This window comes from Notolabrus celidotus, chromosome 18 (genome assembly GCF_009762535.1).
Source record: "Notolabrus celidotus isolate fNotCel1 chromosome 18, fNotCel1.pri, whole genome shotgun sequence".
Lineage (NCBI taxonomy): Eukaryota > Metazoa > Chordata > Actinopteri > Labriformes > Labridae > Notolabrus > Notolabrus celidotus.
In genome coordinates, this window is record NC_048289.1 from 27,762,658 (window position 1) to 27,790,144 (window position 27,487).

The window sequence follows — 27,487 nt, forward strand, 5'->3', positions numbered from 1 at the left end:
GTGTTTATTAAGACGGCCTACAACTAGCATGCCTCCCTCCTAAGCTCCTTGTTACCACACATTTGTGCAGGGAATGAAAAGTTGAGTTGTATTTTATACAGTCTATGGGCTGAACAAGCTCCGAGCTCTGACTCCGTGACAGACCGGATATTGTTGTTACGTAACAAAAACACGGAAGTCTGAAACGGCTCGTTTTAGACACATTTACAGAAAGGTGGAGAAATCAGAACAGGGGCAGAATGGATTTTTTTCATTCTCGGGGGGTTTGTAGACATGCCAGGGACACATATTTCAGGTAGAGAACCATTAAAAAGTCAATTTTGCATGATATGTCACCTTTAAAAGAAACAGACCATAGCATGAATAGAACATAAGTCGAACATTTACAGGAAGAGCGTTCCACAATGTCGGTGCCACAACTTCAAAAGCACGGTCACGTTTTGTTCTTAGACGAGCTCGAGGGACAACCAGCAAGCCCTGGTCAGAAGACCTGAGTGGCCTACTGGTAAGGTAGGGGTGAAGCAGGTCGGCGATGTATTCAGGAGCCTGACCATGCAGAGCTCTGTACACGAAAACGAGAACTTTAAAATGAATCCTAAATTTAACTGGAAGCCAATGTAGGGAAGATAGAATCGGAGTGATGTGGGTTGTCCGGCTGGACTTGGTCAACAGCCTTGCAGCAGCGTTCTGGACTAATTGAAGACGATGGAGGGACGACTTACTGAGGCAGGTGAAAAGTGAATTACAATAGTCCAGTCGGGATGAAACAAAAGCATGAATGATCATTTCCAGTTCAGGATGTGACACAACAGACCTAAGTTTGGCAATGTTTCGTAAATGGAAGAAGCATGACCGGGACAACTGTTTTATGTGGTGATCAAAATACACGGAGTGATCGAATATAACTCCAAGATTTCTGAGTTTAGACTGGACAGCAGTACGATGTATAGGCCAAAACCGCTGCCCCAGTTTTTGTCATTTTTAACAGAGCTGAACTGTCATGAGTTGATGTTTAGTTTAGTTTTTTCCTTGTGTTTCTTGCCTTGGTTCCTCTCTGTATTATCCTTTGTCTCCCTTGTGTGTTTAGTGATCCATGTCTCTTGTTGTATTTTCTTGTGTTTCCTGTTTTATTTTGCAGTTCTTGATCCCTGTGTTTCCAGTTTAGTTTTGCTTCCTGCCCTTGTGTGTTTCCCTCCTTTCTGACTAACTGCATTAGTTTCACCTGTGTCCTGTGTGCACACCTGTGTTGATTCCTCTGTGTATTTAGCTCCTCTGTTTCCTCTGTCCTGAGTTGGATCATTGTACGTCTCTCCTGTGATCTCTTTTGGATGTAGTTCTTGGTCGTTATGAGCAAGTTTTGTTTTTACCCTTTGTTCTTTTATTTATTCATTAAAACCTTGTATTTTAAATATGCACTTGGGTCCTCTTTCATATGTTTTTTCCAACATGAACCAAAGGGTACAAACAAAACTTAGTCATAACAACCAAGAACTAACTGATCTGGTAATCAAAACCAGCAAAACCGCCAAATGAAGCAGTTTCCTCCAAAACTGTGTGTTCAACAAAGATTTTAGGACACAAAGGGAGGAGATGTGTCCAGAAAATCTTCTTTATACATGAAAGATATTTCCCCTTCAATTACTACTTACAAGTATAAAGATGTTATTCTTTCTGGACTAACAGGAAGGAGGAAATCAATTGATAGATCCAAAAATCTAATAATAATTGGGAACACTTTGAAAGAATTATTTGATTTCTACAGCCAATCCCAACAAACATCATCTCAAGACTCTTTCCAAACAGAGCAGGTCTAGACCGTACTCTATGTCCTATTATTAACAAAGACCCAACATCAAGACAGGATAAGATCCAGTCCCATCTTACAGACAGGACTCAGTCTGATCTCATCTTAATCCACCATGAGCAGAGCACTTTGCAGCATTTAGCAAGTTACAGTGGCAAGGACAAACTTCCTTTAACAGGCAGAACCCTCCAGCAGGACCAGACTCATGTTAGACACACATCTGCTGAGACCGTGTTGGAGAGAGGGATAGAGGGAGATGAAGAGAGAGAGAGAGATAGTGGTGAGATGGATAGTAGTAGTTGTAGCAGCTGGAGTCTGGCACGTCCACTCAGAGATCCAGAGGAACCTACGAGACAAGGGAGTTCAGGGACTCCAGAAAGGTCTATGGTTAGTAACTTTAATGGGACAGGAAGAGTTAAAGTAAGTGACAGGGAGAGAGAGGAGAGAGAGGGGTGAGATTAGGGATGGGTACCTTTCACATTTGAACCGATACGGTACCGATACCCGGTACCTGGGAATCGGTACCGGTACTCAACGGTACCAATTTTCGGTACTTTTGTGTTTTTATGTGGTAATAAATGTTGATTTAAAAAAATAATCTCAAATTTTTTTAATTTAACATGAAATGAACAGAAACAGGATTATATAGGTGATTAGATATATTAGCTGACACGTGCTCGTGGCGTCTAATTGCTCTTTCGGGAGTTTATCAATGAACACACGTGAATGTCTGCGGACGGGAAAAAGTCAGTTCTCCGTCTCTTGATAATAACAGGACACACAGCTTACTTGTTGGGCATTCACTCACACAGGAACAGTTATAAACAGGGCAGGTAGTCGGAGCGAGAGGGTCAGTCTCAACCATAGACCGTGTAAAATAAACTTAATCCTCCTGCTCTGCCTCGCAGTGAGTGCGCGCGCCCGTCAGCTGCAGGCTCCCTTTGGCGCGCTCCCGCGCAGATGCAGAGGTCAGAGACGTCCACCCGATCAGTCTCTGACTTTATAACAGGGCGAAAGTATGGAAAATCGCCTTCTCTTTCACTCACTCACAGTCACAGGGATGCGTTCAGGTACCGAAACATGGTACCGTTTGGTTTTACGCGAGTCGGTACTCGGTAGTACCGACGGAATTCGGTCGGTACCTATAAAAGTACCGAATTCGGTACCCATCCCTAGGTGAGATGGGATCCCAGTGCGTCAGTCTAAGCCTATAGCAGCATAACTAAGAGCTGGTCCAAGCCTGATCCAGCTCTAACTATAAGCTTAATCAAAAAGGAAAGTTTGAAGCCTACTCTTAAAAGTGGAGAGGGTGTCTGCCTCCCAGACCCTGACTGGTAGATGATTCCAAAAGAGAGGTGCCTGATAACTGAAGGCTCTACCTCCCGTACTATTCTTAGAGACATTCTGTATGACTAGCAGGCTGGGAGCGTAGTGTTCTAGAGGGGTAATAGGGCACTATGAGCTCTTTAAGATACAGAACAAATGTTTAAAGTTCCTTTAATATAAAACATCCTTTTTTAAAAGCTGTTCTTGTGCATTAACATTTAATAGACGTTGAGAACAGTTTGTGACATTGTTGAAACACAGGCCTCTCTCTCCAGCTTTAACCCACATTCTTCAGCCGCGCTAATTGCAAAGAGCTGTACATTATCGCTCCCAATGTCACAAGAAAGCAGCACGTTTGACTGCACAGGCACGGCGCTCTGATGCTTAAACTACATTTCATACTCCCAGACCTCTTCCATGAAGAATCAGTTCACTACAAGCATGCAAATACAACAGTCAGGGTTGTGCATTGTGTTTTTTTCTCTCTGCGTTTGTGCCTGTTTAGTTACAGGAGTTGCATTTTGAGTGATAGGTTTTATGTAATCGGCTCCAGATGGGCTGTAGCACTCAATTAGCATCACCTGCTTAAAGTTAACCGGCTCACATTCGTAACACAGCTCTGTGTTGTGCTGCAGACGTGTTTACCTCATTAAAAAGAGTGTAAGGGTTTTTCTTTTTCTCCGTTCAGGCATGGTTTAAAGCCAACTGAGTTATTATAAATGTTGATCCAAAAAAGTGTTTATGTGCAGGGCTTTAAGCGACGTCCTGTTCATGAGAAATCATATATGCATCTTAAACATGCAACTTCATTATTTGAAAATGTATGTGCACAAGTGTTCCCTGTATTCATTCTTACATCACCTCTAGCGTCAAAGAGATCCACCCTCTTCAAACTCAGGAAATGGTCGTAGAAGCACGCCAACAAAGGTTCTCTTGCAGGTTTCTTTCAGCTGCACCATTACAGTGATTCAATCTGCAAAGCATGCAGCCATTACTGCCCCTAAATATTCCCTGTGTGGTCATACTTTGTGAAGAGGTGCAGAAAAGCAACATTTGAGCATTAAAACAAAGAGCTGGACTTTCTCAGCGAGCAGCACAGTGGGTGGGCTGAGGACTGACGGCAGGCTGCAGCACCTTCACGTGACGAGCTGAGGCACGACTCCTTTTTAATACCTCTGCTTTTCATTAAACTTTATTGGATTAAACACAAGACTGGTGGGTTATTCTTACATGCTTATTTCATGTTTTATTAATCTTGTAAAAAAAGAAAGTTTTGATGTGATTCTCCCTGAAAGTAAGCGTCTGTGCTTCAGCTCTCGTGGGCACGGCCGCAGAGGCTGTTAGTACTTTCATGCCTAATTAGCACACCTTGCAAAGTATTCTGGGAGGTTCTGACAGTCAGGAGGGATGTGCAGCTTTTTGTGCTGAAGCAGCAGCAGATTTTTCATTCACCACCTGCATTCATCACAGCATGCTTCTGTTAATGTTTTTATAAACTTGAGTTTGGTGCAGTGGCCGACAAAGGCGGACGTACTGCAACAGCCCAAACAACCTCTATCATAAAAACGTGCTGCGTGTTAATACAAAGACGCATGCAGAAGTCCAAAACATGTGCAATGACGTAAATGCAAAAAGATGGAAAACACTGCACTGAAATACAGGAAGTGATGCACAAATACAGAAAACACATGAAGAAGAAAAACTGCAAATGACAGGATGTGTCAGGCTTGATGATCTTAAACTTATTTATCTTGTATGTAGAGTATATGATGATGAGTTACTCCACAGATTCTTTATTGAGGTTTCTTTTGTTCAACAGAAACACGACAGAGACAGTAACACATCTGTCTGCCTATAGCAACAGTGTTAATTACCCTCTTTGTTTCCACGTCTGCAGCACAAGCTATATTTAAAACTTTATGACACTACTGTTTGACAATAGACACTTTTAATTGAAGGGGAGGCACAATATGTGAGGATGTAAGCGAGCTCCTGAGTCAGCAGATGGTGGCTGCTTTTAACTCAAGGTATCCCAGGGGCGACACCGAGGAGGGGTTCTAAGTTTAGGAGCTTCTGATCTGTACATATCAGACTGTCATGTAGATCTGAACCTCGTTTATTTATTTAACACCCGAGGGCAGTTAGCTAAGCTTTGCAGGGTGAGGACAAAGCTAGCTTGGGTCTGTCTAAAGCTAAAAAATCTCAAGCTCTCACTAAGCAAACATTTTTCTGTCTTTAACACACAGAAATGACAGTTGCATTAATCTCCACATTAACACCTCTCTGCAAAAATGTCAAACTATTCAACAGAAGCTTGGTTTCTCTATTTCACATTATATGTCACTGCTTAGTGCAGCAATCAGCCAACATCACCACCACCTGCCAGGTGTAGCCAATATGTGGCCAATTAACCCTGACCTGATGAGACATGGACTCTGCAGGTGTGTTGTGGCACCAAGACAATAGCAGCACATCAATGGACCACACGTGGAGGTCCTGCACATCCCACAGACAACAATTGGATTTAATAAAAATTAACAAAGTGCTGCACTGTGAGGTAAAATAAGTTAAAACACACAGAACATAAAACACTGTACATTTTTTTTAATAATAATACAATAAAATGATCATAATAAAACACCTAAGGCACTTAAAAATACTTAAATTCACATAAAGACTATGTAAAAAATAAATAAATAAATAAAGCAATAATAACAAAAAATTATAACAAGTGTCAAATTAAAATAAGAATAAAATTTTAAGCAAATAAAAGAACAAACAGAGACAGAGACCACACCACTTCCATGCTGTGTTAAAAGCCAAGGAGTAAAAATATGCTTTAGACAGGATTTAAAAAGTTGGTAAGGTTGGGGAGAATCTAACTTGTGGGGGCAGCTTGTTCCACAGCTTGGGGGCCTCCAAGAAGGCATGGTCACCCCTGATTTTCAGCCGTGTCTTAGTGACCATAAGAAGCAGCTGAGATCCGGGTAATTTGGAGACCAAGCCAACACGTTGAACTCATCATGCGCCTCCTTCTTTCATTACTCTGTGGTCCAGTTCTGATGATAACGTGTCTATTGTAGCTCATTCAGGTAGATAAGAGTCAGTATGAGCATCCTGACAGGTCTGCAGCTACACAGCCCCACACTGTGAGAACTGACACCTTTCTGTCAGAAGCAGTATTCACTGTTTCAGCAGTTCTGTTGGATCGGACCACGTGGGCCAGCCTTCAATGACCTTGGCCGACCATAACCCTGCTACCAGCTCACTGGTTCTCCTTCCTTGGCCCTGTTTCAGGGTACTGACTGCAGACTGGGAACACGCTACAAGAGCTGCAACTTCAGAGATGCTTGTCTAACCATCAAAGTTTGTCCCTTGTTGAAGTCCCTCACATCCTTACACTTTCCCCTTTTGCTGATGTGCTTCCAACTCATCAGCTTAGAGGACAAAATGTTCACTTGCTGACAAACACATCCCCCCCGCTGGCAGGTGCCACTGCACAGAGATAATTAGTGGTCATGATGTTGTGGGTTTTCTCTGTGGCGACATCATGGCCAGTAATTCGATCTAAAAACAGCCGTAGCTACATAAAAGGAAGACATGAGATTGACTGATGAAGATGTTCCTAGAAAATAAGCAGATACAGAGTGTCTCCTTCACAGAGCGGATCATTTTTGGGGTGATTTCTCTCGCTGCTGAGAATAGCACCTGTGGCCGGCTGGCAGGCAGCGTGCTGGTGGTGAGCGGTGTGCCGAGAGGCTCTGGTTGGTTAGCAAAGAGCTAAGTGTGGTCTCTGAGGTCCAGCCTGGGTAGTTCCCACAGTCCCTACTACTTGGCTGTTTCGGGCTATTTCAGTGGGCGTACTTTCTATTTTGAAGATTCTCTGAAAAGCCCAAAGACAAACAATGGGACCGGCTGGAGTCTGATTTATGGCGGCCCTGGTTAAATCTCCTGTTTTCCCGCTTGGAAACCACATAAAAGATCAGAGTGGAAGAAGAATCCCACTTTGGACTTCAAGGCTTATCATGTCTCTGCTTGAGCTCAGCCACCTCCCTGTGACCTCCTGCTCCTCTGCAGAAACCCGTCATGGCTGCCAGCAGACAAACAAGTTGTACCGAGAGTTAGAAGTCAGGATGAGGAAAATACAAATCACTGCAGCTACAATCTGTTTCGCAATCTGAAGTATCTTCCTCCATTCAGCTCTCAAAGCTCTGTTTAATCCGGTGTTATTCAATTCTCTGGCACTGTTGTTCAGCCGAACAGTGATAAATTATTTTCATTATACGCCGCTGCACAGATATGGTTTGGAAAGAGCCGTGTGTGTGTATACGAACGCTTGATGAATCAGTTGTCTGAGCTGTTGCAGTACGTGCAGACAGTTAGCTCTGCTGTTCCCTGCAGCGGGATACACAAAAGTGATACAGAGCAGAGCCACTGTCAATAATGAAACACTTTCAAATACGTCCAGGGTCAATGCACAGCAATTGATCATCATTATGGCACTCTTTGTAGTCCAAGCCGATTTTTAGATTCTTTACACATGTATGAATCAGGGTGCATCGAAAATATAAGCACAGGGACATTTCTCTGATGCTCACCAGAAACAAAGAGACAAAACTTCACCTGAAGGAGTGAGAGAGTGCAAAATATTCATCATTATCAGATATTTTAATGGCTGAGGATGTGCTTCCATTAGGGGAACAGCCTGCACTGTAACAAATATAACAGCCAGTGATTCACATCCACTTTTTAAAAAGGAAGCTAAATATACCCAGATGTGCAGCTACTTAAAACGCAGATGTGAATGATAAAATCTATATTTCAAATGAGCAAACACTGATAAATATCATGCGCATGACAACAGCTTTTCCAAACTGGCCTGCGTTGTTAGTGTCTGTGTTTTTTAACTGTCAGAAGTGAGACATTTTTGTACTTTAAAGCATAATTTCTGCTCAAATATGTCCGACTTGTTCCCAAACAAACAGCACGCTTTTTCCTAAATATGAAGATATTCATCACTGGTCCAGATCTGAAGAGTGCACACCAACACTACTTCAGGACATGCATTAAACAGCTTGTTTTGTATGTGTTTGTAATGCCATGTAATGAGTTTAAAGAGGTGGTTTTTGAATGATCCTGCATCTTGTTAGACAAACTGAGAGAACTTCTCAAGAGGTGCAACTGCATCCATTCTTTTATTGCAAATTTTTTAAAACAGGACCTTTCTGAAGGATTGGTCACAGATTTAGTGTTTCTTGTTGTTTTATTTGTCAGTATGTCGACGTGTGTCTTGGTACACAGCTACAGCTACAGCTATGAACATATAGCTATGTGGCTATGCTAATTAGCGCTAGCACTTATCCATGACAAATAAAAATCATCCACTAGATCTTCAAATGTGCAGACGTGGGGAGTAAAACCGACCTCTACCAGAAAGGCAGCGGGACCTTTTCTGAAGGATTGGTCATAGATTTAGTGTTTCTTGTTGTTTTATTTGTCAGTATGTCGACGTGTGTCTTGCTACACAGCTACAGCTACGACATGTAGCTATGTAGCTATGCTAACTAGCGCTAGCACTTATCCATGATAAATAAAAATCATACACTAGATCTTCAAATCTGCAGACGTGGGGAGTAAAACCGACCTTTGTGTTTATTAAGACAGCCTACAACTAGCATGCCTCCCTCCTAAGCTCCTTGTTAGCACACATTTGTGCAGGTAATGAAAAACGGAGGAGGGATTCAGTATTATTTTATACAGTCTATGGGCTGAACAAGCTCCGAGCTCTGACTCCGTGACAGACCGGATATTGTTGTTACGTAACAAAAACACGGAAGTCTGAAACGGCTCGTTTCACACACATTTACAGAAAGGTGGAGAAATCAGAACAGGGGCAAAATTGATTTTTTTCATTCTCGGGGGGGTTTGTAGACAGGGACACATATTTCAGGTAGAGAACCATTAAAAAGTCCATTTTGCATGATATGTCACCTTTAAAATCTGAAAATGTTGTCGTATTGTCACGTGTAACGATGTGAACACAGTGGGTTAAACTCTTTAACATGTCAGGGTCACAGCAGGGTGTCCTCGTCAACTCCAGAAGAACAACAAACGTCAACACGCTCACTTTTAATCACATCTAATGCAACATCTCTCAGGGTTTGAAATGGAAATCCAGAAACCTGCACTTAAACTTACTCAGCATAATTTCAGAAGACACATTATGAATAATTCACTCTCTCAAACAACGCTCAGTTTCACTCAGTAACAATATCTCCTTATTTACTCTCTCTAGTTTGTAACTGTGTTGGAAAAACAATGACTTGTGTGAACCTGCGTGATTTAGTACTTCACAAACTTGTAAATTGAATCCCAAAAACAAACACACAACATGAGGAACTGGACGCTTTGTTTATGATCTGAAAACACTGTTTTCCTCCTTTTCCATAAAAATTACACTCCTCCATCCTCTGCAGCTCTGGAGGCCGTCCTGCAATCTGCTGAGCATCTGATTGTTATTTAGGCCTCATTGTACTGTTATCATGATAAAAACGCAGCGCCGGGGCCTACAGGCTCTTTAAAGAAACCCAGAGAGGTCTAAATTGAGACTGTGACTGACATCGGTCGAGGAGGCTGTAATCAGAGCTGGCTTTGTGTTGTGCAGACAGAGGGACCATCCATCCGTCACTTGAAAAAATCTGGCACGACCTCAGAGCTGCAGGCTCGCACACAAAAGGAGGACAAAGACGTCCGCTCCCGTTACTTTAAGACCAAGACTTATGGGATTTGTTCCACTTCCGAGTCCATAAACAACCGGCCCATCAATACTTGTCAACAGGAACAACTCTTTTTGGATTATTCAACAAATTTTTGTTAAAAATTCACGTTCGTTTCTAAACAGCTGGTCATTAAATTGTCCACACATCGTACTGATGTCTACGAGGACAAAGGATTGATGAACACTATGAAACATTGTGGAAACTACACAAATAAAACAACATCACGCTTTCAACTCAAAAATGACCCTTATATAAAAAACTAAACCTTCTTGCTCTCATTTCTTTGTCAAATAAAGTGAAACAGTTCCACAAGAATTCAGAGTAATCCGTGTTTTCATGGAGGACCAACAGAGAAGAAAATACAAGACGGACAGGACTCTCTTCTGCGTTTCATCGAGCCTCTACGGCGTAAATTCAAGGCATGGAATAAAACTTTATTAACCAGGATGAACGTAACAAAAGCAAAGTGATTACTTTGACTTACAAAAACCTAAACTTACTACAGTAATCTAAAGATAACAGTTTGTTACCTGCTTAAGAACAGCTGTGGTATCATGCTGGATAAACACCGAGTGCATGTCACTAAGTTTGTGAACATATTTGGGGCCGCAGTAGCTCAGTCCATAGGGACTTGGCTTGGGAACCGAAGGGTTGCCGGTTCGAGTCCCAGTATGGACAAAGTTTGACAAGGGGACTGGTGGCTGGAGAGGTGCTGGTTCACTTGCCTGGGCACTGCCGAGGTGCCCTTGAGCAAGGCACCAAACCCCCAACTGCTCGGGGTGTGCTGGTTGACGGCAGTATCCTCACTCTGACATCTCCCTAAACATGTTCACTGCATGTGTGTGTATTTGTATGTATATACCAAAAAAACTGTACAGTATGTGTAGCATGTCCAAAAATAGCATGAGTGGAAAAAATGTAATTTCCCCCCTGGGGATCAATAAAGTACCTTTATTTCTTTCTTCTTCTTATATTGTAGCACTGAGCAGCTAAAGATCCTGATACTTCCCCTAAATATGCAAACACAACTTTAATTCATCAAGTAGTCAAACACATTACTTCACATGCATGTTGGTGTTTACTCCTAGTTTGCAGAGCGAGTTTTCTGTAGTATGTTGGCTTTCCTCCATATGCACAGGGACTGACCCACTGGGGTTGTTGAGGTGGATATCTCTTTAAGACCCTCTGTGACATTAAAGGCCCAGGTGTTCGTGGTTTCACTGATTAACACTGATTGGCCTTGCCCTGCAGAGATGGGCTGTTTCTGAAACCACCTGCTACATACTCCCTAAGAATAGAGTATGCTGTACGTACTGCATACTACATTCTGTATACTGTCTGACTGATCTGTTGGATCTGGTCTGCAGTATGCTGGGTCACGCGTTGCATTTACAGTTTTAGAAAGTGGAAGTAAACAACGGCAAACTGATAGAGAATCTGCTTCTTTAGCATCACTTCTGATTTAAAAAGTTAAGAAGTGGTTCATATGGAATTTAATAATTTTCACAGACATTAACAGTTACCTGTGAGATGTTTATTTCCTCTGTAATCAGTAGTTACAAGATTCAACAGTGTTTATTTCGCATTACTTCACTGTAAATGTAATGGACTGTTAAACAACTGATCCAACTCCAACACAGTAGGTGGCGATAATGCACCTAAAAAACGATTAGCGCTGTGCATTGTGGGAAACAGTACTCAAGGGAGACTAGTCCGATGCATACTGAGGCTGTTTCCGAAATCGCCTACTATACTAGCAGTACGTACTGATATGTCAAAAATGCAGTATGTAGTAAGTAGTTTGTGAACAAGAGCAAAATCTGCAGTATGCCAAAACTCCCCGGATGTCTACTGATTCGGGAAAATATCTCAGTATGCATCGGACCAGTCTGCCTCGCGTACTGTTTCCCATAATGCACAGCGCTCGTTCTGCTTTTTCTTTTTCCTCATTTTTTGACAGGAGGAAATCCGTTTTTGGGTGCTGTGAAAGTTATCAAATTACATATGAACCACTTCCTAACTTTTTAAATCATAAATGGATGCTAAATAAGCATTTTATTTATCGGCTTCGCCATTGTTTACTTCCGCTTTCCGAAACTGGAAATCCAGCGAAGTCTGGCTCAGCATGCTGCATGACAGATCGAACAGAACAGTCATACTACATACTAAATTCAAACGCAGTATGTAGTAGGCAATACCTACTGACTACTACATTAGTAAGTAGTATGTAGCAGGCCGTTTCGGAAACAGCCTGAGACTACATCGGGTAGTTTTGGTGTACTGCAGATTTTGCTTTTGTTCACATACTGCTGAATTTTGGCCAAATCAATACACACTGTTATGACTGTGGGTCATATGTTTGAAGACTAATCTCTCTTGCCTCCCTTCCTGGTGTGGTGCCGTCCTCCTCTCTGTGCATGTGCTCTCTTGTCTTTGCTTTCCATCATGTGCTGCAGGTGGCGACCGCAGATTGGACGGGAGGATGATGGCGCTCGGTTCAAAAGGGTAAACACAGAACAACTCGTGAAAATGTGATGATGTTACAGCTAAAGCTACACAACCCTCCCTCCCCTTCAAAAGAGTAACTTTTATTCACTCTGCATGCTGCAGCTTTAACCTTTAAACTGCATCTGATAACTTAACAATGGAAAAATTGAAATTTGAAGTGAAGCAACCATCATGTTGCAAACATGCAAACAAATTCACACACAGAAAAGCTTACATTTATACACTACTGTTCAAAAGTTTGGGGTCACCCAGACAATTTTGTGTTTTTCATGAAAACTCACACTTTTATTTATCAAATGAGTTACAAAATGAATAGAAAATATAGTCAAGACATTGAGAATGTTAGAAATAATGATTTCTAGTTGAAATAATAATTTTGTCCTTCAAACTTTGCTTTCATCAAAGAATGCTCCCTTTGCAGCAATTACAGCATTGCAGACCTTTGGCATTCTAGCTGTTAATTTGTTGAGGGAATCCGAAGAAATTTCACCCCACACTTTCTGAAGCACCTCCCACAAGTTGGATTGGCTTGATGGACACTTCTTGCGTACCATACGGTCAAGCTGCTCCCACAACAGCTCAATGGGGTTGAGATCTGGTGACTGCGCTGTCCACTCCGTTACAGACAGAATACCAGCTGCCTGCTTCTTCCCTAAATAGTTCTTGCATAATTTTGAAGTGTGCTTTGGGTCATTGTCCTGTTGTAGGAGGAAATTGTCTCCAATCAAGCGCTGTCCACAGGGTATGGCATGGCGTTGCAAAATTGAGTGATAGCCTTCATGATTCAAAATCCCTTTTATTTTTTACAAATCTCCCACTTTACCTGCACCAAAGCATCCCCACACCATCACATTACCTCCACCATGCTTAACAGATGGTGTAGGCACTCTTCCAGCATCTTTTCACTTGTTCTGCATCTCACTAATCTTCTTCTGTGTGATCCAAACACCTCAAACTTTGATTCGTCCATCCGTACCTTTTTCCAATCTTCCTCTGTCCAATGTCTGTGTTCTTTTGCACATATTAATCTTTTCCTTTTATTGGCCAGTCTCAGATATGGCTTTTTCTCTGCCACTCTGCCTAGAAGGCCAGCATCCCGGAGTCGCCTCTTCACTGTAGACGTTGACACTGGCGTTTTGCGGGTACCATTTAATGAAGCTGCCAGTTCGGGACCTGTGAGGCGTCTATTTCTCAAACTAGAGACTCTACTGTACGTGTCTTCTTGTTCAGTTGTGCACCGGGGCCTCCCACTTCTCTTTCTACTCTGGTTAGAGCCTGTTTCTGCTGTTCTCTGAAGGGAGTAGTACACATCGTTGTAGGAAATGTTCAGTTTCTTGGCAATTTCTCGCATGGAATAGCCTTCATTTCTAAGAACAAGAATAGACTGTGGAGTTTCATATGAAAGTTCTCTTTTTCTGGCCATTTTGAGAGTATAATCGAACCCACAAATGTGATGCTCCAGATACTCAACTAGCTCAAAGAAAGGCCAGTTTTACAGCTTCTCTAACCAGCAAAACCATTTTCAGCTGTGCTAACGTAACTGCACAAGGGTTTTCAAGATGTTTCTAATCATCCATTAGCTTTCTAACGAGATTAGCAAACACAATGTACCATTAGAACACTGGAGTGATGGTTGCTGGAAATGAGCCTCTATACACCTGTGTAGATATTCCATTAAAAACCAGATGTTTGCAGCTAGAATAGTCATTTACCGCATTAACAATGTATCTGCCTTTGATATTATTCAGTCTCGTCTGCTGAAACTAAAACTGGTCCTGAATGCAGACAAAACCAAATTGATGCTTTTTTCTACGTCAAATGAGTCCAAAGGAAACGTCCCCTCAATCGTAACCTCACAAGGGAACCACATAGAACTTGTCGCTAATTACAAATACTTGGGTTTTATTCTCGATAGGGAGCTTTCATTTAAAACTCATATATCCAACCTGGTCTCCAAACTTAGGGTGAAACTAGGTTTCCTGTACAGGAATAAATCCTGTTTCTCCCTCAGAGCGAGGAAATTTTTAGTGTCTGCAACATTCTTGCCTCTTATTGATTATGGTGATGTCTTGTACTTGGGAGCCTCGGCTAAATGTTTGTTGTCTTTAAATAGTGTATATCACTGCACGCTGAGGTTTGTCACGGGTTGCAAACGCCTCACTCACCACTGTGAGCTTTATGTCAGAGCCGACTGGCCATCCCTGAGTGTGCGCAGGCATACACATTGGCTTCATCTAATTTACAAATGTCTACTTGGCTTGATCCCAATGTATTTATGTGTTTATCTTCAGAGATCAGGAAGTCACTATGCCTTGCGCTCCTGCGACACCTTGCGGATGTGTGTTCCCCGTGTTCGGACAGAGTTCGGTAAGAGAGCGTTCAGTTTTGCTGCTCCTACTGCTTGGAATAAACTCCAGAAGGACTTGAATCTGTCGGATCTCATCTCTCTGGACACCTTTAAGTCTATCTTAAATGAAAGAAAGACCCCAGAACAGTGCCTGTGTTTTTAAATGCTGTTTTATATTCACAAACTGCACTTTACTTGAAAATAAGTTGCACTTTTTAAATTATTATTGTTTGCTTCTACATACTGTCTGCATATATGTTCCATGTTGTTGAGTTGTGCCATTTATTCTGACGTGTGCTGCTGACCTCTTGGCCAGGTCGCCCTTGAAAATGAGGTCTTGATCTCAATGGGACTTATCTGGTTAAATAAAGGTTAAATAAAAATAAAATAAAATAGAGTGTATTTCTGATTAATTTAATGTTATCTTCATTGAAAAAAACTGTGCTTTTCTTTCAAAAATAAGGACATTTCTAAGTGACCCCAAACTTTTGAACGGTAGTGTATATTGCAAAGGAGGTTTAGTATTGCGGTAAAGAAGTGGAGAGTTGCAGATATCAGGACAGGCTGTTGTCACGCCATTTAGAGGAGAGTGACGCTGTCTTACTAACATTATCAAAGCCATGTCTTACAATTTCATTACTTTAATATAGCCGCTGAGTATGTATCTTTTTAATGTATATCCAGTTAGCCACAGCTTTACAGACTCTGATTTAAGGCTTCTATAAAAGTAGACGGACCTTGAGAACAAGTGCATGTATGACTATGAAAGCAGCTCAAATGAACAAGTTCAAAATATGTTAAAAACTCTGATACTGGTCCTGTATTTTGATCCTCCTTCGATGCTCATACATGCCCGTTCTCACCACAAGAACAGAGCATTAAAAAGACCTCTAACTAACCCTTCAGTCCTCTCCATCTTTCTCTCATTTCCAGTCCCTTCTTCCTCCAGAGGGCAGTGTTTGAGTGAGAGAGCCTCCATCTGTCAGCACTCATCAAATCAGCGGGACATGAGGGACGCCAAGAGCTCAGAGAGGAGAGAGTGCATGCAGTCCACGTTATTTTATTCAAACCAGACACGCGGCTATAGAATATTGCATGTGAAAAATTAGATAAATTTAAATCACAACATGGTGCTGAAGTGTCTCTCTCTGCAGATGGAGGGAACAGAAGAGTGGGAACAGTGTGTGACAGAAGTTTAGAAAAAAAGCAGGACTGGGATTGTTTAGATCTGGAATCGTATCGGTTTGAATGTCTCGACTGAGGCTGATATCTGTGGGAAATTAATCTGAGGAATAAAAGATGTGCAGTGTCGTGTCTGACTGGATAAATAAAGCATCTCAGGAGGAGTTTCAGGAGCATGTTGCAGCAGAAGAACATCTTTGTTTCAGCGTGCTGCACCTCGAGGGGAGTCCAAAATAAACCCACAGACGGCCGAATGCTTCTCAGACACGTAACGCTGCAGAGGTCGTTAAGGAGGAGGAAGAGGAGGAGGAGGAGAGGAATCTGTTCTCTTAATTCAACAACAACAACAACAACACAATGAGATCAGCTCACACTCCTCTCTTTGATGCTTCTCTCCATCAGCATCCCTCCTTTTCATTTTATCCTCCCTGACCCTTTTTTTCTTCCACATCTCTTTTCTCATTTCAATTTCTCTCTCTTCCTTACCTCTGATTTCTTTCCTCTTCTAACACTTAAACCATCACTGTACTTCCTCCCTTGTTCCCTCTCTTCCTTCCCTCATTTCTTCTCCTTTGTCACCATTATCTCCCTCTCCTCTCCGTTCCTCTTTCCTCCTTTACTTTAATTTCATCGCATCAGTCACCTCACCTATCTTTCATGTCTTCATCTGCATTTTCCTTCCCTCCTCTATCTTCTTCTCCTCTCCTTTTTTCTCTTCTCCTAATCTCTCCTCCATTCTTCTCTTCTCCTTCTTCCTTATCATAGTCTTCTTTCTTTCTGTTTCATCTCCTTCATCCTTTCCTCCTTCTGTCCCTCTCCTCTATTAACCTCCTATCCTACTTCCCTTTTCACCTCTGCTTGTCTTTCTTCTCCTCCTCTCTTTTCCTCTTCAAGCCATTTTCTTCCACCTCTCCCTCCCCATCCTTTCACTTTAACTCATTTTACTTCCCTCTCTATCTCCCCCATTCTCTCCCACCTCTTTCTCCCCATCCTCTACCTCTTTCTCCCCATACTCTATCCCTTTTTCTCCCCATCCTGTCCCTTTCTCTCTCTCCTCTTTCTCCCCATACTTCCACTTTAACTCATTTTACTTCCTTCTCTTTCCCCCCATTCTCTCCCTCCTCCCCCTTTCCCCCATCCTCTCCTTCCATCCTCTTTCTCCCTTAACTCTCCCTTTTCTCCCTCCTCTTTCTCCACCATACTTTCACTTGAACTCCTTTTACTTCCTTCTCTTTCTCCCTAATCCTCTTCCTTTTTCCTTCTTCTCTTTCTCTTCCTTGAACTCATTTTTCTTCCTCCTCTTCCTCTTCCATTCTGTGCCCTTGTCTCCCCCCAATTCTCCTGTTTTCTCCCCCCTCTTCCTCCCTTATCTCCCCCTTTTACTAATTTTCTTCCTTCCTTTCCTCCTCCATCCTCTCCCTTTTTTCCCTTATTTTTTTTACCCCCATCCCCACTTTTCTTATTTTCCTCCTGTTCTCTTCCTCCCCCTCTCTTTCTTTTTCTCACCTGTCCCTTTCTCTCACCCTTTATTTTGTCTCCTCCTATTGCCTCTGTGTAATCCTTCCCTCCTTTCCTCCCTCCCTTCTCTCCTCTCCTTGTTTCTCAATGAATCCCCGGACCTGGTTGGATCCCTCCCACTTTGTGTGAGCTCTTAATTGTCTGCGTGACGGAAACTTGCGTAAAGCTTAAATACCGCGTGCGCCTCTCTCACTGGACTGGATCTGAGCAACTTCTCCTAACAGACATCACTCTCTCTCTCCTCTCCCTCCTTCTCCCTCTTTCTCTCACTCTCTCTCTCTCTCTATCTCTCACCCTGCCGCGCGCGCGAGTGCTCCCCGTATACCTCTCCTTGTGCGTCCTCCTCTCTCCCGTCTGTCCCTCTTGAACCGTCAGAGAGCATGCAGGTGTCTCCGGCTCTCCTCGTCTCCAGCTCCGCGCTGCTGCTGCTGCTGAGGCTGCTGCTGCTGCAGGGATGCTGCTGCACGGCCGTGAAGGGATGGAAGGGACTAAAGAACGATGGCACGGAGATTTCACCAGAGTTCAGAGACAACAGTGGGACGCCACGGGAGACGATGCTGCAGGCGAGCAACGGCGGCAACAACAGCAACAGCAACAGTAACAGTAACAGCAACAGCAACAGTAACAGCAACAGCAACAGCAACAGCAATAACAGGCCAAACGCAGGGAGGCCGACAAACACTGTATACAGTGAGTACATTTTGAGTTTGATTTCAAGTTAAAGGCACTATGAGGAGTTTTTCACCAGCTGAGAAACAGACTGAAACCAACACTGATGCCTCTTTATGACCTTCAAAAGCATAACAACACTGATGCCTTCTCTGTTGTAATTTTATGCCTTAAACCACTCAGAGGGGGTAGATGTCAGACCACATGAGTGACATTTGGCTTTAGAAACACTCTTTTCAAACACTTTTCATGGCAAATAATCACATCGAGTGATAAATCTGTCTTTTAAAAGACAGCAGGGTGAGGTTTTTGTTGAAACAATACTTTTGCATGTACAGAACAAGAGATAAGAGGTATAACTTTGTCCACAATGGGGTGCCAAAATTGATATAAATCAAAAGTTCCTCACAGCAGATTTAAAGCTAAAAAAAAAATGCATGTGACAAAGAATAAAATTAATGGAACAGCTTATAAATTAATCTGTCATCATAAATGATAAGACAGATCACTCAGAGAAAAGATCGGTATTTTATTCCAGACTTCATTCCTCAAAGCTTTTAACCCTCCTGTTATGTTCATGTCTCAGGAACAGCAATAATGTTCCTGGGTCAATTTGACCCTGGGGCGTTTTTAATTATCCAAAAGTGTCAGAACCCAAAGAAAAAGTTATTATATTTTTATTTTTATTTGTATGTCTTATTCTCATGCCTTGTACAAAGAGAGCACAGTTTACCAAGTCGAATTCATTGTGTGTTCAAGCATACATGGCCAATAAAGCGGATTCTGAAATCCCAATTAACATTTTTTTAAATTTCATTATTTACTCCATTACTAACCAATATTGACTACCGGGTCAAATTGACCCCCGAACAGTGTTTGTAATATAAACATGCAGGGGGGTTGCAAAATATGTTAAATTAACCATTTTTTTGAACAAGTTGATTAAGCTAATTAAGCCAAGCAGAAGAAGTTTCCTATCGAAAAAATACTTTTAACCATTTTAAAAAAAAAATTGAACTTTGAAATGGGTCAATCTGACCCGGGACATAACTGGAGGGTTAAGGTAATGCTCTATTTGAGGTGAAGTTGTGAAAAAATGCCATAAAATCCAACTTATCGGTATCAAGAAGTCTGAATTTTGGGCGTAAAGAGAGAAAAAGCACATATCCATGTTCTGGTTTTTACTGAAAAAAATGATGTCATGCCTAAATTTAAACATTCACGTCACTTTTGGGGGAATTCAGGGTTTGCACGCTGCTAAAACCACAAATGACTGAAAAAAGTCACATTCAAAAGCTTCAAATGAGCGGGAAAAAAATCTTTTGTATTAAATAATCGATTAATAACACTGATCCAATCTTTTCAACATTTTAAAATCCTGTATCAGTTCCTCAATCTGACTTTCCCAACCTGTCTTCTCACCCCTGCTTCGTCTTCTCCCTCCCCCTGATTAGAGCAGCTCCACTCAGTGTGCGAAGTCTGCTGTCTTTTTTCATCCACTGCCAAAGCTGAGTGTGATGAGAGCGACGCCGCAGACACACATTCTTGTGGTTTCTTCCCTCTCCACAACGTGAAGTGCGGCACTCAGAGAGCCGTCAGAGCTTTTTTCTTTTCACGTTGTCTTCCCCGTTATTTCCTCCTCTCTTTATACTATTAGTCAAGCTCTACTTACGTTATAACTATTTGATTGCAACAACATGTCCTCCTCGGATAGAGAAAAAAAGCCCCACAGTTTGAGCGTCTTTTGGGGGTTTTGTTGGAAATTGCTTTTTAAATGCAACACTGCCTTTTGTGAATGATTCCCACCTGTGGACACTGGAGGTTCTGATTGAGGAGTATGCGCGGAGGACAATCTCACGGCTTCGCTCTCATGGATTCAAGATGGGTGGTGGTGTAAGATTCTCACAGTTTAATCATGGACACTCAAAGGGGAGATTAGGAGGAGAGATGACTGATTAGATTAGAGGAAGAACAGCTGATAGAGGACATTAGCAAATCGAGACGGGTTAGTGGGAGTGATCTTTGTCTGGTGAGGATGTTACCGCAACACATTTAAGAAGACAAAGGGATCACCTGATAGATATCTCATTCTGTTCCACCAACACACACAGCAAAGAGCCTCAGATGCATTCATAGTCAAATAATAACTGCTTTAAGGACAGAGGATCAGAGCATTAGTCGCCAAGAAAGGGCCAGGGTGTGTTAAGCCTCACACCAAATCTCCCCTCATCTACTGCTCAGTTTTCATCCTGGATGGTTTATCAAAGTCCCTGTGGGGTCATAGGCCTCCCTAAAGTCCTCCTCTAAAACTCATCTCTCACAGCCTAGGGGGGGAAAAGGACTCATGCAGTGTTGCAGTAGTCCAAAGAGCGAGGGCTCCATCATTAGTCACATTTTTTCAGGCTGATTGGAGAATAAAGAGCAGAGAATTGAGACTGAATTACCAAAAACCACAAACACTCATTGAGAAAGACAACAGGACTATTTGGGAAGTGGTCCTAATTGATGCAATGACAGAAAGAAAAAAACACACTGCCCAGTGCGTGCTGTTTGCTTTGTGCACTCCTGTGGTCCCTTTAGCAGCGGCCGCAGAATAACACCAGATCAAGTTCTCATGTGGAGAAAAAAAAAAGGAAGTCACCCCACATAAATCCTTTGTTCAGCCCTTTTTGCGAAGAAAGCCACAGAGGAAAACAGATCCCTCTCCGAGTGTATCATTTCTAAACCGACGGTTCCTTTTCTCCTTTTTTTTTTTTTTTAACACACTGCTTGTAAAAAAAAAATAAGAAAAAACGCTGCACGATAACTCATGCGTACGGCTGTTTAAAAGCTGTGGCTGAAACATGGGATTACAGGCTGGAGTGTGTTGTCTTAAATCAGTCTGGCTCCAGTCCAGGTTGTTGAGAATTGTACAGTTGCAGCGCTGCCTTAAAATAACCAGACAGCTATTTACTCCTCCATCACCACATACGTTTCCTGAGGGCCAAAAGCTGTATGCCAGTTTTTCCTCTTCCAGCACAAAAAAAAAAAAAAACCTCCATTAGGTTTGATTGAGCTGTTTAATGGCCCTCTGGTCTGGATTTGCTATCAGCTGATTGCTGCCAGCTGGATTTCTTAGTGGAGGCCCGTCATCGGCTAATGATCACACCATGAATCAAATTCAGAAACTCTGATCTGACCTTACGTCTTTACTCAAATGCAGAAATTGCTGTAATAAGTTGAGTTTATAAAAGCGCATTTTCCGGTGCAGTTTTTTCTTTGAGATGTCAGTTTAAAGTGAAACTGATCGGATCTCATGATTTAACTGAAAGGCAGAAAATTTAAGAACAGTGAGCTTATAAAAGGACATTTTTCAGGTGCAATTCTGTGTTTCAGAATGTGTCAGATTTGCTATCAGCTGATTGCTTCAGGCTATGTTTCTTTTTGAGGCCCTGTTGCTGACTAATAGTCACAACAGGATTCAGATTGAGACACTCTGATCTGACCACATGTCTATACAAAAATGAGAAACTGCTGCAATAAGAAGATTTCGTTAGAGTGCAATTTCAGGTGCATCATGATTTTGTTAGTTGTCCTGATTTCATCAGATGATCACTTTTCAAGGAGGTAAATCAAAGTTTAAATCTCAACTGAAATTCAAAATTATGAGTTAAAGGCACTATGAGGAGTTTTTCACCAGCTGAGAAACAGACTGAAACCAACACTGATGCCTCTTTATGACCTTCAAAAGCAAACAAAACCATAAACAACAACACTGATGCCTTCTCTGTTGTCATTTTCAATGCCTTAAACCACTCAGAGGGGGTAGGTGTCAGACCACATGATTGACATTTGGCTTTAGAAACACCCTTTTTCGGCTGTTTTCATGGCAAATAATCACATTGAGTGATAAATCTGGCTGTTAAAAGACAGCAGGGTGAGGTTTTTGTTGAAACATTACTTTTGCATGTAAAGAGCAAGAGATAAGGTATCACTTTGTCCACAATGGGGCACCAAAATTGATATAAATCAAAAGTTCCTCACAGCAGCTTTAAACGTATAAAAGTGCATTTTCAGATGCACTTCCAAGTTTCATGATTTTGCAGAATTGCTATGAGCTGATTACTGCAAGGTTGAATGCAGTCACTGTAAAAAATGGCTTACATTGGTGCATTTTTGGATGCAATTCCATGCTTTAAAATGCACCATGTTTGCGATCAGCTGATTTCCACCACTTCAACTTCATTGTCAGTCCTGTTACTGACTGATCACATCATCAATCAAACTTAGAAACTTTGATCTGATTCCACATAGACATTTTGGAAATAAGCTCATTTTATCAAATGTATTTTTTGGCGCATTTTTTGCATATAATTATGCGTCCGATTTGCAATCAGCTGATTCCTGCCTGCTGTATCAACCCTTGAATTAAATCATGAAACTCTGGTTTGATTTCAAATCTAAATCTCTTAATATCTTATGATCTTACATTCAAAAAGTGCAGTAAAAAGTTGAGCATTTAAAGGCGCATTTACAGGTGCAATTTTGTGCATCAAAGTGTGCCAAATTTGCAGTCATGGATTGCTGCCAATGTTTCACCAATTAAATCAAATTCAGAATATCTGCTTTGATTTCAAGCTTTCACTTAAATTCATGTTGTAAAAAATAGTGCATTTAAAAGTGCATTTTTCATGTGCGATCTTGTGTTGTGCTGCCAGCTTGATCACTCCAGGAATACAAGTGAGAAACTGTGGTCTCAAGCAAGTTACAAAATCTGTGCATCAAGTGGAGCTCATATGAGTGCATTTTTGGGTGCATTTTTGTATGAAAAACACGTCAGGATTCTGCTCCTGACTCAGTTTCGTCCTGGTTTATGTTGTTTGACTATAACATGAGAAACACAATATCAACAGAGAGTATGGGAGAAATGATCGCTAACCTGAATTAGACACAGCTGCAGTCTTGAAGCAGTTAACCTGCAGGATGTCTGTTCCAACATGCGGCACTTCAAAGTGTTTGTTTTGGGCTTCAGCCACGAGTGTAACTGTGATATCCTGCTCTTCCACCCAGGTGCTTCGGAGCTGAGCTGCAGGGAGCTGCGTTCCACCCGCTACATCACCGATGGATCCTGCCGCAGCGCCAAGCCCGTGAAGGAGCTGGTGTGCTCGGGTCAGTGCATGCCCCCGCACCTCATGCACAACGGCATCGCTCGAGGCAAGTGGTGGAGGAATAATGCATCGGAATACCGCTGCATCCCGGCCCACTCCCGGACACGGAGGGTCCAGCTGCACTGTCCCAACGGCAATACTCGGACTTACAAAATCCGCGTGGTCACCTCTTGCAAGTGCAAGCGCTTCAGGCCTCATCATAACCAATCGATGGCCAAGGAGGTCCCGAAGAGGCCGCGCAATAAGAAGCTGAGCCGCTTGCCTCAAGACCGGAGCAAGAACAGCTCTCCTTTAAATGGGAACTCATACTGATGCTCCTCTTTTTGCATCCATGGACCAGCACCAAAGGACACTCATACACACGCACACGCTACACGACACACCACCTAACAGGTCTCCTGAAAATAAGGAGATGCAAGAGAAATTTCAAAGAGACTAAGTTCATAAGCTAACTGCTGGGCTGTTTCTGCACCATCAGTCTTTATTTTTCAGCCACTCATCAGCATATTTGTGAACTTTGCTTTTGTGCATGATTCACTGCCAGGGCTTGCCACGTCGCGGACTGGTCAGGAGAAGCAGCAACATGTTGGATAACAGAAACCTCCAAACCTCCAAACCTCCCTGACCCTGGTTTACCCTCCGCTCCAACAGATCTGAATAGAGCATAATGAGAAGTCCTTCCTGAGATATCAAACCCATCTGTACAAACATCCAGCGGATGCAGAACGAACGCTGCAGCGGTGTTTAAAGCTGAAAAGGTGTATCCTCACTCCAAAGTGGTGGTAATCCGTCTCCTTGTGGCTGTGTGGAGGTGGAGATGGTGGCAGCTCTGGGGGCCTTAACGGTGGGATGTTGACAGGTTTGAGAGGCCCTGGCTTGTGCGGTGGTCCAGGCAGTTGCTCTGACAGCCCACTATAGGCTTCAATCATCAAGACGGTCCAACCGTAAACCCCACGCTCCACTGTGTGTGTTACAGTAGCAACTTTCCCACGAGTAGATGCGGAGAGTCAGGAGCGAAGAGCTGAGGGGAGACAGTGGTTTTGTTGGCACTAATGCAGCGTGGTCACTAAGCAGCAGAGGTGGCACAAGTACACAAAGTAAAGAGAAAAGTACTGATTCAGTTATTTTGATTGGGGATGTACAACATGGATTTCTTCTTTGTTTTTGTATTTGAAAATGTGACGTCTATGCTCACCTGAGGGTAGGACAGACTATAATTTAGGGAGCAAATATGCACATTTATTAATATTCTATTCTTACAAAATCTGACTGAAATCACAGTTTAACACGAAAAACAAAGAACAGTTCAGACTCTTGATTTTTCTGCAAACCAGAGCTCTCCTGTGCTGCAATAACGTCTTTCATGCAACCACTGGGTCGTCACACTAAGCATACTCACTGGACTAACATCAGGAGTCCATACATCCGTGTTAAAACTTATGTCCCTGACGTTGGAAAGTAGTGACGACTAAGGATGCTGTTCCAAATATGCCATTAGATGGAGAAACCTTTGGAGGAGGTTGTTTCTGTCACTGGTTGTTTTCTCTCTGGTGAACTTTCTGCAGTTCTCAAACCTGCACTGCGGCACATGCTGTTTTATAGGCGCTAATGCTAGCTGCAGCAACTGCTTCTTAGTATTTCTTCAATACACTTTTGTCAAGTCAAGTCAAATGTATTTATAAAGCACATTTAAAAGCCCAGTAGAAGCTGAACAAAGTGATGTACGATGCTTAAAAAACACAATGTGAAACTAAATCGAACCATTATTAAGAAAAAGAGAGAAAACAAACAAACAAAATGCAACATTGGGAATGGAAACCTGAAAGAGAGTTTTGAGGCAAGTCTTGAAAGAGTCAGCAGAGGGGGCAGCCCTGATTGTGGAAGGGAGGCTGTGCCACAGACGTGGGGCCTTAACAGCCCTTCGTCTGACTTAAAAGATTTGTTGTCTTAAAGCTTGAGGACATCTTCCTCCTCTCCGAATACTTGCTGCACATTTTGCAAATTCCAATCATGCTATCCTCTGAAACAAGGAAAAACATCCCCACCAGCGACAACATTTTTACTCTCTCACTCGTTCTTCTCTGCACGTGATGGCAAATTGCATACCTTTTATCTATTGTTTTTAACAGATAAAACATTATTAAAGTAATAAATCTGATCAAATATTCCCCTCATGCATCCCTGATTTTGATAAATTAAAAGTGAAAAAATACAGGCAACAAATTGCACTCAGTATTAAAGTAAAAAGTAGCCTCAGAAAGATATTTCTACTGGCTGTTTCTGTGCAAAGATAACTCAGCCTCACACTTTATCTGGGAGACTTTCCAAATATGATCTTCCCACCTTTTATTAAAACACAGTTAAGTAATGAGCAATAACTCCAGTTCAGTCTGGTTTTATAGGTCTTGCTGCTCTCAGTCTGCTCCAACCTTGCTTGTTCATAGAGCTTTACAAGCTCTCCCCCTAGGTTACAACATCACATTCACTCAACTCCAGACGTCTGTTCTCCTCAGTTGAGTTTCTTGTTTAGTTCTTTGGAACTTTTTAAGTAGTTTTGGTCCCATTACCTCTTTCATGCATGGTCTGCCCTGATGAAAACACCAAGCTAGAGTCTTTGTTACTTGTTTTTGTCATACATATCTCAGTTGAAGTTGATCTAGATGTTCCGAAGTTGCAAAATGAACTGATGCTTGCCATTGATACAGTAAAGCTACCGGAACAAGCCTGTTTTAAAGATGTTAGGAGTAGTAGAAGATTAAGATGTCTGTGTTAAAATGCTGGTGTAAAAGCAAAAAGTTTTTAGACCTAAACTCTTGAGAAAAGAATTTGTGCTTCGTGACTTCCCACCTCTGCTTGGCAGTGCATCCACTTGCTAAATAGACCCATTCTTCTGTGAGTTGCCTCAAAGAAGCCAATTTTTCTTGAGAAAGCTAGTTCCTGTTTCCTAAAATCACACTCAAGAAAGTGCACAAGTGTGTAGGAGGGCGACAGAAAGTGATGCGTGGTTGTGTTGTTACCTAAGGGCAGAGCGTTTTCCAGCACACCCACACCGGAATTTCTCCTGCAACGGGCCAAATAGAGCAGCAATCAGCTGTCCACAGCCAACAAACCCATGCTGCAGGACTCAATACACCTCCACTCTCCCCCACCCTCACTGTAAATAACTCAAACAGGAAACACAGGAGCAGAAATAACCTTCATGAACACAATAATCCAGTTTTTATCATTGTATGGACTGATAAAATCCAGCAGGAAGAGGAAGAGGAGATACCCAGACAACCTCCTTCCTCAGAGTGCCTCAGTTGAGACTGCTCCATGAAGAATATTCACAATGCTTTTTCCACAAATTGTCAGCACTCCCGTGTTCTTCTGCTCATATTGCTTCCTGATTTCGGTTCTCTAAACCGTTCCGACAATGTTTGCTTCTTTTTTTTTTTTTTTCTGATTGTATTGTTTGAAAAAAGCAACTGGAAGGTTTTTTGTCGTGTAAGCTGAGAGCTGTGATGCATATTGTGATTGTACATATCATACCTGTGTGCTCTCTCGCAGCGACGTCCCTCACTCGACACGGTGTTGCAGAGAAGCAGGGAGGGAGCGGGGGCTGTTTCCTACAGACACAAAGAAGGACTGTTATAAAAGAATGAACTGCATATTTATTTTTTATTTCCACATTTAAATTATTTATGCAACCTTTTGTAGTAAATGATAGCCATTATTGTCATATAGTATGATAGAGAAATGAAATACTGTACAGTACATGAATAAAGTAAAGGAAGTTATATTTGAAAGAGCTCGCCTGTTTGTTATCACTCTTACTTTAAAGCTATTCTGAGGGATTTTCTTATTTATGCTGATTTTGGCGCCCCCTGTGGACAAAGTAGTCTATGGTAAATGTGTCCTATATATGACTATTTAGTGGTTCTTGACCAAAAATGAATAAGTCACTCTCTGTGAATCTTTGCTACAGAGCATGTGAAAAAGCGTCTATCAGCCGCCTGCAGTTACCTGGTCTGACACCTACCCCTACCAGTGGCTTCGGACATTCAAAATACTATGTAGAAATACTCACTCTTCTTGTCAATGCTCTTATTTGCTTTATAAGTTCATAAATAGACCTCAATATAAACTTTAGACTATTTAATAACAAGCCAAAAACTCCTCACAGGAGCTCCCACAAATGAAGCATTTATATCCCAATAAACGGGTC

The 27,487-nt window shown here is 42.1% G+C and overlaps 1 protein-coding gene across 1 annotated transcript; it reads left to right on the forward strand.

Moving 5' to 3' along the window:
- The first annotated feature begins 17,564 nt into the window (after positions 1–17,564).
- sost (sclerostin) lies at positions 17,565–27,065 on the forward strand. The gene is made up of 2 exons (XM_034708104.1): positions 17,565–18,154; positions 23,183–27,065. The coding sequence occupies exons 1-2, from the start codon at positions 17,845–17,847 to the stop codon at positions 23,590–23,592; spliced, it is 720 nt and encodes a 239-aa protein (XP_034563995.1). The 5' UTR covers positions 17,565–17,844; the 3' UTR covers positions 23,593–27,065.
- The last annotated feature ends 422 nt before the right edge of the window (positions 27,066–27,487 follow it).